Raw genomic sequence first — 19,579 nt, 5'->3', positions numbered from 1 at the left:
ATGTTTTTAAATAGACTGTTTTAATAGCAAAAACAATTAATGATGTTTTTTCCAGAAACATTAAAAAAACATAAAAAAATGCAAAAAGACTGTGGCAATGATCAGGGCTACCAGTAATACAAAACAGAAAGAAAAATGTGCATGTTTTCAGCTTAAAAAATCAAACAAACATGATCAAAAGTACCCTGACATGGATGTCCACGGATGAAAGAAAATTTTACTGCAATAAATGCAATACCTACATTGTAAGAGACTTACTAATAACTCAGGCCAATTTGCTACGTTGGAAAGTTGTTGAATGGTTTCAAAGTAATTCAAAGGTGAAAATTTGCTGAATGGAATGGTAGGTGTTATTAATTTTTATTTTTGGAAAAATAGAAGAGGGAAATTCTGAGAATTAAATTGGTGTAATACAGGGCTGTCTCCAGCTTAAATTTTTCTGTCCTCTCACTTTGATGTGTGCAATGGTTTTCAGGTTTTGATCAGCAATGTATATCGCAAAGGGGCTGCAGTACTGCTTCTCTGGTGCTAGGAGGCATTGCTGAGAAGCACTACATATGCATGATAATGCCTGAAGGTAGAATATGCAATCTGGCAGAATAACCCATACATACAGATTGTGATCAGTCTGTAAATCTGAAGATTTTGCAGTCATCTATGGTCAACATGCAGATAACACTTTTTGAAAAAATGAAAACAAGAGAGGGAAATATTCCACATTGGCTATGAAATGTTGGATTTTTAAAAAATTTCCACTACTGCTTATTATAGCCACACCTGGTCTTCTACGATCCTCCTGAGATCGAAGCTGGTACGAGTGTTGTAGTCAACTGGTGGTTCGTAGGTAGCCACATGTAGTAGTATGTCTTCCCTGTGTAGGGAAGAAACATTACTGAATCAGTTTTCTTGAGACTTAAGACCACAGTGTAGCTCTTGCATGTTTAAGGCCTAGGAACTGCAACAGTTGTGTTTTTTATTACAACCCTGAAAAAATAAAGTTGCAACAATCAAACTGTAATGATATGAACCACTCACACCGAAAGCATACACTCTATGTGTGGCTCTAAAACATTTAAGCTTAGTACTCATTTACACCTGAGTGAAGTAAGGAAAGTTGTGTTTTGTTAAGTATCTTTGCCATTAGCTAAGGGTACAACATCGATAATAAGGGGTTTCAAACCCAAGACCTCTGGATTCTGGCTGAAATGGCCAAGATCATTTGCAAAAGACACACACACACACACACACACACACACACACACACACACAAACACAAACATGAATTAGAATATGTCCAGCTGAAATATATCATGTACCTATATCATGCACATCTTTTTTAAGTCTGGTGACAATAAAGATTATTCTATTTCCCTGAATCTGTGGAACAGTAAAACTGTGACAGGTCAAAGTCATGTGACAATAGAATCTGATGTAAATGGGGAGAACTGAAATGAACAAGTTTGGGTTTATTCTTAGGTTAACAAAGTTTAATATATCTACCAGTCTGAGAAGAATCTATACCTTATTTGTCTTTAGCATAGAATGCTTTCATGTCATTTAGACACATGTTATCCTTTGGTCGATGTTTTATGAATGAATGAATGAATGACGAACATTACTTTTAATTGTAATCTATAAGGACAATATGGATGACGTGTGAGCACCCTCCCTTCTAATGTTACTACACAATTAAAAAAACAGTTTTACAAATAAAACATTCTCTTCTTCTCATAATTATATTTCATGGAGATATCAGGTCTCCAAACTCTTGTTTCTATAAGAATTATACCTCACAAAGATTTTACCAAATTCTTTTTTATCCAAAGGAAAACATCCTCACAGCTGTGGCTCGCCGAGACTAATCTTCATGCTGACCCAGAATTTCTACTTTTTCAAAATGTAATATCTGCGTGGATCTTATGAGATTATGCATGAAGACATCAAAGCATAGTTTGTCTGAGTGTCTGCTCTACAAGCCAGCAAATCATAGAAGGGGCCCATCAACCACTTGCAGTGAGAGATGTGAGACACAGGCAGCGTACCACGTATCTGGAAGCAAGATGGCAGGAAGCAAGGATGTGCTGCTGATATTACACGTTTTGCTCTCAAATCATCTACATGTTGTGCTAGGAACATCCCTACGTTGCCCAGATGTCTGTTATACCAATGTAGTTAAACTGTCTGGGATACCGAACCATGTTTGCTGTCGCTGTCCCCATGAAAATGCGGCGGTACCCTGCAGCTGGGTTGGACATGATGGAACATACAGCTCTCCTGCGTGTCTTGACGCCATCCCAACAGACTTCCACAACCATACTCGAAGGATCTACATCAACTATCTCCGTTCTTCAACAATCCATGAACGGTCCTTTCCAAATGTCTCAGGCCTTCAGGTACTCTTTATTCAAACGACGAATGTTTCCAGAATTCAGCCAGGAGCTTTCGAAGGTCTGCCTCTGATGCAACACCTTTACCTTGATGACAACCGTATCTCAAGGCTAGGTAAGTTTCAAGTTATTAATACCATAAGTACTTTGTGAAAAAAACTGTGCTTATCTGCTGTAGTCTTCAATTGTATTCTAGCAAAAGAATATATCAATGACAATCCTATTGTTGTTGAAGGCAGTCAATCTGACGATGAACATTCCAGAAATGAAGGACACTAGAAAAATTTATGACCCCAGCAGGCCTGCCTCCAGCATAAGTTTTATTTTTTTCTGTCTAACTCATCGTTGGGGAGCCCATGTTGTTTGTTTATCAAATCTGTCATTTCAAGCTTCTGAACATATATTTTCCTCAATTTCATGTCATTCCATGTACGTCAATGAAGGTTAGGCAATAATATACGCAAATAGCAATTACTCAAGAAACTGTCCAGATGTTTGTCGTACATTCATCATGTAGTCTAAATGGTGAAGTTTTTGTGAGTCCCAAGAAGCATTTACATCCTGGGTTGGAGGAACAGGCCTGGTCCGGAGGCTGTTATAAACACCAAAACCCTTTGAGTCAGTTTTTGCTGCAGTAATATCAAGATTTGTTCAACATACCTAATTTTCGGTCATTGACACGGTTATTCATATTTTTTAACACAGTTATTCATGTTTGTCTTGGACTTTCCAGAAGCTGACGTCTTTGCCGGACTTACGAGTCTTACATTCTTGATCCTCGACAAGAATGCAATTTCCTTCATATCCCTGCATGCATTTCGTGGCCTCCCTCTCCTTGCCTTGCTCTCATTGGGACAGAATCGCCTACGTTCTGTGCCCGTTGATGCAATTCTGCAGCATAAAGCACTGAGGCTTGTAAATCTGAACACAAACCACATCACCACTATCGACAGCAGTGTCATGCGGCTGAAGCAAAACCAACACTTACGTCTCAATGTAGAAGGTAATAAGCTGAAATGTGACACAAATCTAACATGGCTCATCTGCAACCTACCAGACCTGGCCTTGATTGACAATCACAACCTACTGACGTGCACAGCGCCAGCTAAACTGAAGGGAACTCTAATATCCACCTTGAAGGAGGATGCAGAAAATATGAACACAAGCATGCCACGACAAAGGCTGTGGCTTGCAAAGTGTGTCGAAACGTCCATCACCACATCTACTTCAAACATGACCTCTGCTTGTCCTCAAACTTTCAACACAACATCTCTGTACACTGAGACCATTCCCACTGACAAGGAGTATAATAGCACAAGCATGACTGCAACCACAAAAAAAACAATTATATCAGTCACAGAGCTGACCACAGAGATGGACTACGTCATTGTCGTTGGAGGTCACTCCATCATCAACTGGGATGAGAACATGACCCGTCTCTTTTCCGTAATCTCTGCCATTATTGTGCCCCTCCTCTTTGTGTTGTCGTCAGCAGTTGTGCTCTTCTTCTACAATGGCTCCCACATCACAGGTTTGGCCTGTCACATTGTGCCAACGGAAACAGACGAAGAAGAACCCTCTGACACAGATGGACGTAACATCAGGCCATATGCGGTGGTATATTTTGATGCAGATGAACTGCAGGCATCTAATGAAAATGCAGCCACAGGTAAACATCCCTCCACAGCCAGTAACAAGACATCCGATGATAGTGATACCAATCGGCCATGTACCTATGAAGACCCAGGACCACAGCTTCAGCCATATGCAGTGACCTATGAAGACCCAGGGCCACAGCGTCAGCCACATGCAGTGACCCAAGATGAAGACGCAGGGCCACAGCTTCAGCCTTGCGCAGTGACCCACAATGAAGACCCAGGGCCCCAACTTCAGCCACATGTACTGACCCATGATGGGCCACAGCTTCATCCTTGTGGAGTGACCCACGATGAAGACCCAGGGCCACAGCTACAACCTCATGCAGTGACCCACGATGAAGACCCAAGGCCAAAGCTTCAGCCTTGTGCAGTGACCCACAATGAAGACCTAGGGCCATAGCTTCAGCCTTGTGCAGTGACCCATGACTATGACCCTGGGCAACAGCATCAGCCTTGTGCAGTGACCCACAATGAAGACCCAGGGCCACAGCTTCAGCCTTGTGCAGTGACCCAGGGCCCAGGGCCACAGCTTCAGCCACAGAACACTGACCCACGATGAGACCCAGGGCCACAGCTTCAGCCACAGAACACTGACCCACGATGAGACCCAGGGCCACAGCTTCAGCCACAGAACACTGACCCACGATGAGACCCAGGGCCACAGCTTCAGCCACAGAACACTGACCCACGATGAGACCCAGGGCCACAGCTTCAGCCACAGAACACTGACCCACGATGAGACCCAGGGCCACAGCTTCAGCCACAGAACACTGATCCACGATGAGACCCAGGGCCACAGTGTCAGCCACATGCAGGGACAACAGTGAAGACCCAGGACCACAGCAAACGTGAGCTATATGCATTATTTACCCATGACTGAGACCCATATACAAAATTAAATGTATAATATATTAGTCTAATATATATTATTAAGTATAATATTTAGTCAAGGAGTCTGACTTACAAGCTACATGTAAGATACCTGCCTTTCTTGTAGAGGTTGACCATATGTTTGCTGTTATAGATCTCAACACTAGATTCACTTCAAGTTTGTCAAAGTTGATTTGAGTCTAACATCTGCTTTATTCATTATTACTTACTTCAAAGTTAATTTTGACACAATGTGTAATATCATAATTTATATCATGGTTATTTTAGTAGTGTTTCCATATTGCATGAGTGATGGAGGTTATGAAAGGTCAGATGACCTTGTTTATCTAATTATTGACTGCTGACTTTAAGAGGCCAACATTGTATCTGAGTCAGAACATGGTTTTGTTCCTTGGTGTTTACTGTGATATGATAAGTCTGACAAGTAGGGCTGTTTTGGAATAGAAAAGCTGTAGTCATGGTAAGAAAGAAAAGTATCAATGATTTCAACATACTGTATTTTCTTGATTAGTGACTTTATTTTTTAAACTTTTCAAAATCCAAAAGTTGCGGCAAGCTATTGCTATAAAATCGGTTGCATACTTCGAGGTTATTACATCATGTTAAATGGGAAAAGGACCTCAAACAGAGCAATGTTGAGTAGCCACGGTTTAAAGAAAACTATATCACAAGTTTTTGTGAACAACATTCTTTTCCGGCTCTGAACAACTTAAATTTTGTAAATTTCATTAAATTCTGGACAAAAGAAGATGGTTTCTACATAAGGCTATGCCAATCTTTTGTTAAAAAATTTAACGTTTTAAATAGAATTTGTACAATTGAACAAAGTCTTCTTCATTACACAACCTGCTTTAATTCTTCAGTAAACATTCAACGACCATCATCGAAACGTTGCCAAAACAAAAAGTGCTGTCACAGTGTAATGAATAAGACTTTATTCAATTGATCTACCAACCTGAAAGTTTACGGAGAATTTGAACAAGATTCATAAAGATGTTGTTACCTCAACGACGTCCTGATGGGATGTTTCCCCGGGGTGGGGGTGGGGAGGCTGCGTGACCGAGGGGGCTGGGACCTGGCCGTGAACGTCCCCCTGGTTGTCCTGGGCGACTCTGCAGCTAGCGGCGGGAGGTAGATCTCCGCTAGACTGTGCGCCATCTTTGCAAAGATAGTGGAGGAGCGCGGGAGGCTCTCTTTGTGCTGACTCGTCTCAACTTCAGCCTCAACCTGAGAGAAAGAAAGAAATACCGTAAAATGTGGAAAATTTTGCAGTTGTTTCATATGTTTCTTGTTTGCGCAGTGTCAAAACGATCGCAAAAATTTTCTTCTTCCCGTCATTTCCCTTTTATCCATACACTACATAAAATAAACTTGTACGAACAATACATTGTACATGTACAGTAATATGATGTGTTGGAGGTTCCAGAGGTTTGCTTAGGGATGGATTGTGGGAAATTTTCCAAAGAATTAGAGGAAAAAGATAAATTAGGGGGGGTTCCAAATCAAGGACAATATTGGGAATGTCTACAAGCCTTATTAGGAAAGCCAGCTTGAAAAGCCCCAATACTGTAAATGCAGAAATTTTCGTGGTGGTTTAATGTTCGGGGTTTACGCGGTGGCCACTTCACCACTAACTTAAAACCAACGCAAACATTTTCCCATGGTAGTAAAAGACTACAGTCCATGGTGCTACCGATAGTTTAACCCTTAAACTGCCAGAGTTTCAGCACTATAAAATGCTATCATTGCCAGGGTTGGCTGCCTACCTCCAAAAAGAAGCCTCCAAGCAAGGCCGAAGTCCCTAATTTCCGGGGTTTGTGTGCTACGCGCGCGCAAAGTTGCTACTTTGGGGGAATACGCTATCCCGGAAATATCTGGGTGCGGCACACAGGACATGTATATGTGTGCCGGATATATCCGGGTTTGGCAGTTTAAGGGTTTTAAAACCACCGCGAAAAGTCCTTTTTCCAGTGCTACCGCAAAATTAAACCCCCGCGAGCTTAAATGCAAATTTTACAGTATATAAGAGCTGAATTGAGCCAGGGGACATGTAGCCTTCACTAAATTCTTTCAGTCAGTCAAGTACAAATGTAACTGTCAACACGGCACAAGTTGCAAACAGAGAGCCCTGAACTAAGACGGACTTATGTAAAACAAGTGAGAACTTGACTTTGGGGTATATTTAGCATAGTAGTATAGTAGGCTTGTCAATTTTAAATTTTGCCCCCTATAATGAGGTAATAAGCACCAAAATGACCCCCCCCTCCTGACCTGCCCAACTTTGAAGGCCTCCATGACTCTGATGTCCTGCTCCTGAGACTGGACCCTGACCAGCATGCCCCACACCGCTGTACGCAGGCCCTCCTTGGTCTTGTCTGCCTGGCAGCAGCGCCCCACTTTGACCAGGGACTGAACTGCACCATAACGCACTCTCCACATCCAGTCAGGCAGTTCTAGATCCAGATAAAATATAACATTGCTTTATTGAATGTATGCCTGATCAAAACAAAAATGACTATATGTTTGTTTCAAGAAAAAACTGCATAATATATATAACAGTTACTGTGTACTAGACTAAGTATTGAATAGTGTGAGTGTATTTCATAGAACATAATGACTGTACATTGCATTCCAAATAAAAATTGTACAATACAGTCATGTATTTTTACAATGTATTGTAAATATGCTTCAAACAAAATGTGCACATGTTCCAAGGAACTGTAGAACACCCTCTAGTGGGAAAATCATTGTTATGCGTTTCAAAGAACATGATTTTGCACACATTTCAACGAACACGTAAAAGACATTGTTTCCCAAAGAACATGATTTAAAGCATTATGTACACATACAAGTGTGATTGTTTCCAGAACATGTGCACACATTCTGAAGAACATATACAAGTCATAGATTACCTGTTCCAAAGAACGTTTGCACACATTCCAAAGTAGAAGTACAAGTCTACTGTTCCAGGGAACATAAATGTGCACACATGCATTCCAAAAAACATGTACAAAAACCTGGATGTTCCAAAAAACATGATGACACATTCCAAAGAATAACTTGTAGAAGGCATAATTATAGTGTTCCAAAGGACATTCCATAGAACATGTACAAGACCTAGTGTTCCAAAAACTATAATGTGCACACATTCCAAAGAACATGTCCAAAAGCTGGGTACTAAAAGAAAGAACAATACATTATGTGCAAACATTCCAAAGAACATGTACAAGACAGGTGTTCCAAAGAACATGTGCACTATTACAAAGAACATGTACTAGACTAAGTGTTCTACATTGTAAGTTAAAAGATGTTGGTTGTCTAATGAATAAAACAGAGGGACAGAATTTGTTGAAGAATGCATCGTCTTACCGACTGCCTCTTCTTCCACCTCATACTGAGGGTTGAACTCTGCCAGGTCCAGCAGACCAGCACTCTCTGTACACGCACTGTTGTAGTCTGGGGGAACCAAGTCGGCTGGGTTCCTGAGTTGTCAAAAAAAAAAGAGACACCAAACAAATGACAAAAAATTACATAAAAAAACAACACTACAAGTTTTTAATGGCTGGCATTGATCAGCATATTCCAGTGGACAGCAACCCTACTTCTGGACCTGGGGAGGTCAAGGGTTCAAATCCCTGCCGTTGTCGCTCACCCAAATAGCTCGCCACTCTAAAGTAGTAATCTCACTGAAGCTGCGGTACATAAGCTGTGTCGCTGCATCTGAGGGATTTGACAGAGCGCACAACAAATAAATTCAATCTATTAAACACAAATCTGTGTTGTCTTTTTAGTGAGTTTTCGAGATGTCCCCATTATACAGTCAAGGGTAATATAGAGTTTTTGCCCAGCCAAACACTAATTATAAGTTGGCAATGAACATTTCATGTTGCTGCAGTCTGTAAGTCTGCAAGTCGTGCCATACAAAATATGATTGCATGGCACAACTGGGCAACCAGGTTTTTTTAATCTGCCAAAATACTGTTTCTAAAAAGACTCACTGGGTAACTTTTAGTTTCTACCAGACTCCGGGTCGCTAGAAAACCGTAGAAATAGAATAGAGAGTAAGCCGGCCAGAGGAGTGTAGCCAAATAGGTCGCGTGCTGTTCCCTAGCTGGCTACACTCCTCTGGCCGGCTTGCTCCTCTATTTGTTCTATTTCTACGGTTTTCCAGCGACCCGGAATCTGGTAGAGACTAGGATAACTTACTTGATTCCAACGAGTGCCAGTTTCTGGATCTGCGAGGTGATGCCGTGTAGCGAGACGTAACCCAAGGCTTCCGTGAAGATGTACGCAACTTCCCACCGCCAGCCTGCGATACCCGGTACCTCAGGGAGCTGTTGTTTATGGCCAAACGAAAAAATGATAACAAATAAACAAACAAGGGAAAAAATCTGACAAAATCAGTCAAAACTGGCCAAGATGTCCACTCAATAAAATCTAATCTATGTGGACAGGCAGTTACTATAGACAGGATTCTTAATACTAAGTGTGTCGGGAAAAATCATATGGTAAGCGACCAACAAAGTGTGGTTACAATGGACAAGCTTGACTGTACGAATCTTGTATCATTTGAAAATACTAGAACCTGCATCTCTATAATATTTTTATCTACACACGTCAAGTATTTCCCCTTTCAGCGTAGTATCATTTTTTGTAAATAGATAACATGCATTGGCATAATACCGGTCATAAGCCTTATACCGGTCGATTAAAAATAGTGGAACTTAAAGAGATCTACACATGCAACAATAGTTATTTCTGAGGTATGCACACTTCAGACATCTAGGTGTCCAATACATAATTTACAAAGCATCGATAACAATGCATTCGAAGACAACAAGGCCAAAAGTTTTCAGGTCATTTTCGGGGCAGGCGAGCTCGTCGTGGGACAAACACACTGTCACGTTCATCGCCAGATTTGTAGATAATAATCACATGTGCTCACGGCACAAGACGAGCATGATTCAACAGCAATCTTGAATTTCTTTTGGTGACCTACAACTCGTGTAAAAGTGTGAGGAACCGTTGCATCATCGCCCGGATCTACGGCTGAATGGGTCAAATTGAACGTACGCCGCCATTTTCCCGACATTTTTATTGCTACGGCCAGCAGTAAAGTTTTACGTCATAGCGGTTGTGACGGACCAAAATTAAATGAAAATTCTTGTCAGTATACGCCCATTTTCTCATGACTTTTTGTATGCTCATGCAGATTTTTGTTTTGTGCAACTACTAACAGGAAAGAAAGGAACAACAGAGGATGTATAAAGGTACATAGCGGCAGTTAATTGTGCCGTGTTTCGTTCGGCCGGTATAGTGCACCCCCTTCCAACCACGCGCCCGTTCTCCGTGCAATTCCGCGGTGTGTTCCAATTACGATATTATGTTTTTAGCAGGACCAGAGAGACAAAATAATTTACACAGAAGAAGTGGCAAAGGTAAGCTGTAACAGCAACATGTAACTGGAGAAAATGATGCGTTGATCATTTGCCAAATTAGCATTGCTTGAGAAATTGCAGTAAACCGACCGGTATTATGCCAATGGATGTTAGATAAATCAGGATAAAAATTTGTATTCACAGGGAGATTTGCAAAGGTGAGTTTTTCGCTTGAAGGTGTGCCGCGCCCCTCTGGAAACTCAGAGCCCATCTCTGCATGGTGTGCTGTGTCCGGTATCACTTCTGCTGACTCCTGTGTCAGTCCCTCTGATAGGCTGGCCATGGGCTGACTTCCCATTGGACGGTGCCTGTCATGTGAGTGAAGACTCTTCCTGACTGGATTCTTCAAGGGCAACATGCCTCCAGGTGCACTCTGGGTAGCTCTATTCAAATCCATTTCAGTGATTTTCACGTCTAAGTCTCCATTCATGTCGCCTGTTTTTCCCGAGCTGTCTTGAAGGACGTTGTCTTCTGTCGGTTCAATTTCGCTGTCCTCTCCTGGCTCAAGGTCGCTGTCCGTGGTGTCAAGCCCATCATGCTTTAGTGCTTCAATCCCAGGATGCCTCATGATCCCTCCCGCAGAGTCTAAACTATCCCTGCTGCTGATTTCAGGCTCCGTGACGGATTCACTACCGGCTTCACTACCGGCGCTGATATGTGACAACCGTGATGGTCCGCTCTCCGACGTAAACGACATAACGTGCCTATTCGGTGGCGTGCTTGCAACTGCTGTAACAGAGACCGACTTGTTTACAGACGTGGCGCTCACGTCCGTTCCGGACTCGTAGCCCCTCCTCGAACGACGTCTTCTCCTTCTCGTTGTGCCGACTCCAAGGAGTTCAGGCTCCGTGTCTTCCCCCGTGATGTCTTCCCCAAAATGTGGCTCACTCTTCAAGCTGTCAGCAGGCTCCGACAGGTCCAGCTCAAAGCTGTGGTACTCCTCCGGTGTGGGGGCTGGGGGCGCCATGTTTGGGTCCATGCCTCTGGCCAGGTCCTGGAGGGTCCTGAGAGCACGGATGTTCTGTCGGGCAGCCTCGGCTACGATATTGATGGCACAGACGCCGTCAAGCCTGGAGAAAGCAATGGAAAATATTGAAAATTTCTTCAGCAATCAAAATTGTGAAATTGAAAACAAAAGTTACCCAGGAATTCAACCTCAGTACCTCCATGTTCTGAGTCTACAACAGTACTAAAACCACATGGCTACCATGCCTCTGTGCTTAGTAATACATTAATTTAAACACAATTTGATGTTATGGAAAACTCTTATTGAACTCACCAACTCTCATTGGCCAGGCCCATGCCACATTCAGCCAATCCGTGCAGAGCTTGCTTCAACCCTCGGCTGTTGTTGTTCACACACCTGAAACAAAAGGGTTGTGTCAACACTCTTCATCTTCTGGGCTATCTGGAGCTGTATAAGTTGACAGTTAAATTCAAATTCTGATTCACAGAAGCAAGTTTGCTATAGACTCAGCGGTGAACTGCACTTGATGAGATTTAAGATGACCATCACTCGTAGATATAATGACAAATGCACAAAGCTTTTTTTCTGCTTGTTCATAAGAATTCAATACATTCTACCCTATGAATAGATTTAATCACATTTTAGTACGAGATAGCCCTTACAGAGTGTGTAGAAATAGGTATTGTCAAAAAATGTCTAGACCTTAGAAGAAGCTGTGTAAATACATGTTTAACTTAACATAATGATATATTCATATGCAAATGTTTGTTTCCATTTGTATCAATGTTTGTATGTGTGTATAGATTTAGAAGACCCTACCAAAGTTGCTGTATTTTTGTTGTGTCATTAAAGATTGTTGTGTACAAACAAACCTCCACACATCCAGTGCATGCCAGAGTGTAGGGCTGACGTCGTGCACACCGCCTGATGTTGCCACTGTGGACGCAAACGTCTGCTCGCGGGTCAGGGCATGTGGTAGGGGAGTCTGCAGATGGAAACAACATGCAATTATAACTTATTACAATGTACATGTACATACTTTAAATGCATTTGCTTTAAATTTGTAGTGGTCTAATTTCCACAAAGGACGGGAAAAGGGTTGTTTTTTGCCGTGTTCATAGTTCCTTATTGAAACAAAACACAATTTTGCATTATGAATTTGCACTGCAAGATCTCGCTGCAAAAAAAACGTAAAAATAAAGCTTCTTTGAAAGATTTACAGGATGGTCGAAAACTATTGTTTTTGAAAACAGCAATAAATTGATGTGGGTGCAGATGTCATCCATATGACTATGTCCTTCAAACCTGGAAGTTAAGCAACTTGCAGTCCGGTCAGTACTTGGATGGTAGACCACAAAGGAAGACTGGATGCCCGACCAAGAATGCACGAATTCGTCTTTCGGAAGGGACGTAAAACGGGGTCTCAAGTAAACAAAAAAATTGGGTACCTCCTGGCTGTAAATAATACACCAGATGTATTATTATTAAGCAAAACAGACCAGACTAACCTTGTTCCTAACATCAGGGGTAGGTCCCTTGTCCCCTTCCTTCAGCTCCCCTGGGTCGATGGCGTGGCGTCCGATGATAATCCTGCCGACCTCGGAGATGAACCTGAGCGCCAGGTGAGCGCCGGGGTACGGACTGTACGCCTCCTGGCACTCCGAGAAACCTACAGCGGGAAAGTGTTATTTAGTACCAAAGACAGGAATGGTTCAGTGTGTGTCATTCAGCACCAGGGACAGGGATGGTAAGGTGTGTTATTTAGCACCATGGATAGGGATGGTAACGTGTGTGTTATTCAGCACCAGGGACAGGGATGGTAAAGTGTGTGTTATTCAGCACCATGAATAGGGATGGTAACGTGTGTGTTATTCAGCACCAGGGACAGGGATGGTAAAGTGTGTGTTATTCAGCACCAGGGACAGGGATGGTAAAGTGTGTGTTATTCAGCACCAGGGACAGGGATGGTAAAGTGTGTGTTATTCAGTACCAGGGACAGGGATGGTTAAGTGTGTGTTATTCAGCACCAGGGACAGGGATGGTAAAGTGTGTGTTATTCAGTACCAGGGACAGGGATGGTTCAGTGTGTGTTATTCAGCACCAGGGACAGGGATGGTAACGTGTGTGTTATTCAGCACCAGGGACAGGGATGGTAAAGTGTGTGTTATTCAGCACCATGAATAGGGATGGTAACGTGTGTGTTATTCAGCACCAGGGACAGGGATGGTAACGTGTGTGTTATTCAGCACCAGGGACAGGGATGGTAAAGTGTGTGTTATTCAGCACCAGGGACAGGGATGGTAAAGTGTGTGTTATTCAGCACCAGGGACAGGGATGGTAAAGTGTGTGTTATTCAGCACCAGGGACAGGGATGGTAAAGTGTGTGTTATTCAGCACCAGGGACAGGGATGGTAACGTGTGTGTTATTCAGCACCAGGGACAGGGATGGTAAAGTGTGTGTTATTCAGCACCAGGGACAGGGATGGTAAAGTGTGTGTTATTCAGCACCAGGGACAGGGATGGTAAAGTGTCTGTTATTCAGCACCATGAATGGTAATGTGTGTGTTATTCAGCACAAGTGGGAGGGATGGTTAAGTGTGTGCTTTTCAGTTGTGCGTATCTGAGTTGTTGATAAAACATACCTTTGAACTCAGATGGTTTGCTCCCTTGTCATAGCAATAGATAAAAAACAAATCAATAATTTCTATCATAGTAACTATTCCAATTCCATCATTAGATGAACCTGACCAACATTGTTTTAACTATATATTACATGGAGTAGGTTAACAATAGCAAGAAATACTGATAATAAGTATTCTGAAAATGAAGACAATCTTGAGAAAGTTAAGCTTACTGAAGAGTTAATCCTTCACTGGTCATGACAGAGCATTCTCCTATGCAAGGTCCCCAATGGCTAGCTAACTCAGCCTATTGGGGCCCTGCTGTCTCGTGGCCCACCAGCAGTTACCAGCAATCAGCCAATCAGAGATTAGGCCTTTCTTGGGCTTTCTGTTTACGAAAGCCATCTCGCAAAGGCCGCTGTGAAGCTATCAGCCAATCATGTTACGTCTTACATAGCTCCATCCTCCTACGCCCGATCCCAACGGCTGACTGCCCATATAAGGATAAGCTCATAAATATTTATAAGAGGGCGGTTAGTAACTGATCTGAGTGCACCAGACAGCAGAGGTGACCACAAGGAGTTTTGACACGACTGTGGTCCCTCGGCGTAGGAGAATGTGACAGAGATGATGCAAGTATTTACAGCTTGGATGTTTCAATGACGAAATTCCCCTTGCCCATATAATAACAAGTACTCTGAACACAATTATTGTATGATGATAATATTCAGCTCTATGTGACAGAGCTACAATACAGTAAATCATCTGTAGTGCTCAGCTTTTACTCTGGTGATGAGACTTTCTGATGGAAACCACATTGAATTTAATATGGATTTCAAGACAAACACAGGAATGGGAAAGGCACACACTGTCACTTCTATACACAGTGTCACACTGTGACTCTAAAGCAGATTTAAAACTGTGCCCTACCATCCAGATATGTGACCAGTCTGTTCTTGAACTCCGCCTGTCCCTCCAGGTGCCCAACCAGGTGGTGGTACAGCAGCCGCGTGAACGTCAGCTGGCCCATCTGGGGAGGTACACAACATTCATGAATATATTCAACTAATAAACACAACCATTTACAGTAATCAATGTTTTAATTAAAGAGTGGGTTGTACAGTACCAGGGGTAGGGATGGTAAAGTGTGTGTTATTCAGTACCAAGGACAGGGATTGTTAAGTGTATGTTATTCAGTACCAGGGACAGGAATGGTAAAGTGTGTGTCATTCAATACCAGGGACAGGGATGGTAACGTGTGTGTTATTCAGTACCAGGAACAGGGATGGTAAAGTGTGTGTTATTCAGCACCAGGGACAGGGATGGTAAAGTGTGTGTTATTCAGCACCAGGGACAGGGATGGTAAAGTGTGTGTTATTCAGTACCAGGAACAGGGATGGTAAAGTGTGTGTTGTTCAGCACCAGGGACAAGGATGGTAAAGTGTGTGTTATTCAGCACCAGGGACAGGGATGGTAACGTGTGTGTTATTCAGCACCAAGGACAATGATAGTTAAGTGTGTGTTATTCAGTATCAAGGACAGGAATAGTAAAGTGCGTGTTATTCAGCACCAGGGACAGGGATGGTAAAGTGTGTGTTATTTAGTTCCAGTGACAGATATGGTAGCGTAATATGATAACTCCACCTTGAGCAGTTTGAGCTCTGCAGTTCGGAGGAACGGTTGGTTGACAGCATCTGTCCGTAGCCAGTACAACGTGGTCTCCGCCAAGAAGAACAGACTGGGGATGTGGTGTGCTGAGAGCGGTGACTGGTCTAGCGATGTGATCAGCACTTCCAGACATTCTGAAATATACAAACAATACAAATTAAGACTTTTCATAAACATTTCAGGGTATTTTCTGAAGCATTATGATCTGTATCTATACAATCAGTAAACTGCCCTTAGGCATAACACACCAGCTTTGCAAACACGGTGTGTGGCACCAAACGACCTGTAACACATAAACTTTGCACATCTAGCTGCAAGCACCTTTAAAGCCATCAGATGAGGATCCTCCAACAGCACTTGGTGGTAACCAGTTCAACTTAAGGATAACTCTGGTACTTGATGTTGAGGTCTGAATAATGATCAGTACATTTGTAGCTGATAAATAATCTAACCTTTTGCTTTTCCTTATTACACAAAAATGCAAATGGGTTGAATAAAAATGGTGTGTGTAGGACTCACTCAGGGCTGTCTCAGGCTTTACATCTATTTAGGTCCCATCTATTGTTTGTTAACTTGACTGTCAAATCTGTCATTTTGAGCTTTCGAAAATACTAATTTTTCATCAGTTTCATGTCATGAAGTTCAGATTTTTTGGACGGATTGGGTGACATTTTTCCTGTCCCAACAATTTTCATCACACAATTTTCAACAGGACGGAGGGATGGGTCGTGGAGACAGCCCTGGAAGGACAAGTTGTTTTCAATACTAACCTTCCTGTACTTTCCCCTTGCACTGTGCTAACATGGCGAGTTCTGACCAGGCCATGGGCAGGTTGACGTGGTCTCCCACACCTCCATCCTTCAGTCCTGTTCTTCTCTGTGGACACAGATCAAAGGTACAGAGTTAGGGTATTTCTAAAGTTACTAGTACATACGTATTGCAATGAATAAGAACACACAAGTTCTTTTGAATGTCATCTGCATACGTGCACACAAACACACAAACACACACACACACACACACACACACACACACACACACACACACACACACACACACACAAATATGTGTCTTGTGGGGTCCTTTAACATAATGGGATGTTTAGCCCATCACCTAGGGGTCCTGGGTTAGAATCAGTGGACATGTCACCAAACTTCGGCCAAATGATTTCAACCTTGACAACTGGTGTTTCCATTGTGTTTGTTGTAAATTAGGCAAATAAGGTGCTAATTTGCATAAATAACATTAGCTGATAATCTCTTCCATTCAAATTAGTTACTCATTTGCTTAATTGATATTCAATGATGTTAACTTGTTCATGACTTCCATATGCCACATGTATGAAATTCCTGTCATTAACCACAATGGGTTTATAGCATTTTCTCACAAATTATGCAAATTGGGTCTTTATTTGCATGATGTTTGTCTATCAATTTTCCTCTCTAACTCATCTGCCAATGTCACATGTTGCAATAGCCCTATAATGGAGCAGAGCTGGTTTAGACAATTTCCTCATTATTATGATAATTAGATCCCAATTTGCATAATTATCATGTAACTATATATAGCATAACTTAAGCTACATACGAAAAATCGTGACAATCTGTCAACCCCTTCTTGAGATATGCCATTTCAAAATCTAACGATATGCCGGCCCTTGCAGTTCCCAAACAAGCCGCTTTGGGGCCCAAACCTACACCACTTACTCTCTACCACCAAAACATCATCAACTTGTCCAGAACTCCATATATCAAATCTGGAAGTTCAGCTGTTGACCTCCATATAAAAACACAACAGCATGCCATAACCGAAAGTTATGATAACCTTCTTGCAGAAGGTAATAACCTGCCAACCCTTACCCTGATCCTGAGCAGCATTTTCCTGGCCTTGTCATCCAGCCTCTCCTTCTCCTTGTAGTCTGTAGCATCGTTGTACTGATTGATGAATCCTTCCGTCACTTCCAGCGGGTTTCTGGAACAGAGAGGCAAGGACTATATAGTATAGGACTTGAAAGTTTATCTGTGTTGGTAGATGACGTTTTGGAAAAGTTTAACTGTAATTTCCCATTTTTGTGTTGGAAATTACTGTTCAACTTTTCCAGACTATTAAGTTTATATCTTACTTCAATATCATTGCTATAGGGTAAGAAGCTGTGCTCTCTTAGAATGCAGTTGCATCCTCCAAATATCATCTTTTAACTGTAAGGACCAAGATGACTGGCTGATAACTTTCCCTCCAACAATATTAAAAGGGCAGGTATCTCATTGGCTGAAGACTGGCCAGCATTAATACAAATTACAATAGGACAATTTGCAGCTAGATATGCAAAAGTTAGATGTGACACTCACTGATCATTTAGTGTGTTCCTTTTGGCATAACGGTTTAGCGTGTTGGTTTTGTGACCTGGCAGCTTGGGTTTGATGAGGGTTCGAAACCCGGGAGCTAGGAGACTCTACTCGCCTCTTGCGCTTAGTCTACCATACCTGGTGACTGTCTGCATACGATGTGTGCTGACGGTCTGATCCAGACCCTGTCTGAGGAGCCTTTCCTGCAGCTCCAAGCGCTGGGAATGGGAAATGATCCCGAACTTGTGCACGACTGGCACCTTGTGGATCGGCATGGTAATGCAGTCTTCAGTCTCTCTGGTAGAAAAAAACCTGGACAGAACATTGCATATAATTAAAGAATGAAGACCTTTATTGCATATCTGTGCAACACTTTGTTAAGTACAGGTCACAAAAAGACATACACACTTGCCTCGACAGTGAACATTTAGTTCCGAGAACAAGTTCAATTTTCTCAGACCGTGAAAATTTGGTACGGTGAAGATAAAGTGAATTACAGTATCTCAGTTATCAGATACAAAATAAAACATATTAACTTCTCGCTTTTCAGTTTAGATATTTCACGTTTCTAAGGAAATCTAAACATTCAGGAACAATTACACACCGCCTCCCTGTATCTGTTTTTCACCAGAAAAATCGCACATATTGTGGAAAATTAAGGTGTCATTTCAGACCGCCAAAGTTTTCGTCACGCTCGTTCATGCATAACCAAACGCCTATATATCTCGATGGTTTTGAGTGGTAATTTCGCACGTTTCTCGTAAGATATGGCCTAGAAATTGATTATAGAACACAGATTATTCACCTTGGATTAATATGACGCCTGAAATGGAGGTTGGTTTGCTAAAATGAGTGAAAATCTCTGGAATCACGCCGAAACTCAGCCGGTTGCCGCCATCATGTTGCTGTGTGGGAACTATGGTGACTAGGGGCAAAGGTCAATGAACTCTTGTGACTTCATGGGAAACAGCGACATCTAGCGAAATACATATGAAGTACACTTTCCTCAGTCTCTTGTCTAGCGCAAAATGTTTTGGTCAGTCACCGGGGACGGCATGAGCCTGTTTCTCAAAATGATTTTACAAAAATCAACCTAGGCTTTGGGAACCGCATACTTTAAGAAAATTTAAAAGTACATTTTGAACGAAGGTTTAAAATACTTTTTCAAAATTCCACATCATGCATATAATGGTAACGTTATTGTTATAAAAATAAAACGTGGCGTTTTTTCGCACAAAATTTTAATAATAGTATGACATCCAAAGCATACCCGAATAACAACACTGAAATTCTAAAGCTATGAGGTAAGCATAGTTATCTGAGTTATTTGCATATCTCCAAGCTAGGATCTACGAGGTTTGAATTTCAAACCACATTTGGTTCTATCAAGGACATTATGTAACGTTAAACGTCCTAGGTATTTACTTTTGCGTAAGCTGTGAAAAGCTCACTTCTCTGTTTGTGTTGATTTCCTTGATCAATGTTTTAGCCCTTTAATATAGATCATAGACAAGGCATATACAAGTCAAGTTTTTAATTAATTCCTTTCAGCTTTCTCACCGATACCCCCCTCCCTTTCCCGCCCTGTTGCTCACCCTGCTGTG

The 19,579-nt window shown here is 42.1% G+C and overlaps 1 protein-coding gene across 1 annotated transcript; it reads right to left on the bottom strand.

Moving 5' to 3' along the window:
• Positions 1–777: 777 nt before the first annotated feature.
• LOC118411280 (transmembrane protein 232-like) lies at positions 778–18,967 on the bottom strand (the record flags this gene model as incomplete). Its single annotated transcript, XM_035813457.1, is given in 15 exon segments — positions 778–871; positions 5,940–6,163; positions 7,208–7,389; positions 8,306–8,418; positions 9,143–9,270; positions 10,517–11,444; positions 11,654–11,737; positions 12,214–12,326; positions 12,850–13,010; positions 14,893–14,992; positions 15,607–15,764; positions 16,401–16,506; positions 17,490–17,601; positions 18,114–18,287; positions 18,781–18,967. Coding segments are annotated over 14 exon segments (2,640 nt in total), but the record flags the coding sequence as incomplete, so codon positions are not given.
• Positions 18,968–19,579: the final 612 nt, after the last annotated feature.

Source organism: Branchiostoma floridae, chromosome 3, assembly GCF_000003815.2.
Source record: "Branchiostoma floridae strain S238N-H82 chromosome 3, Bfl_VNyyK, whole genome shotgun sequence".
Lineage (NCBI taxonomy): Eukaryota > Metazoa > Chordata > Leptocardii > Amphioxiformes > Branchiostomatidae > Branchiostoma > Branchiostoma floridae.
Note: the sequence above shows the minus strand (reverse complement) of the source record. Positions and strands in the feature narration are given on the sequence as shown.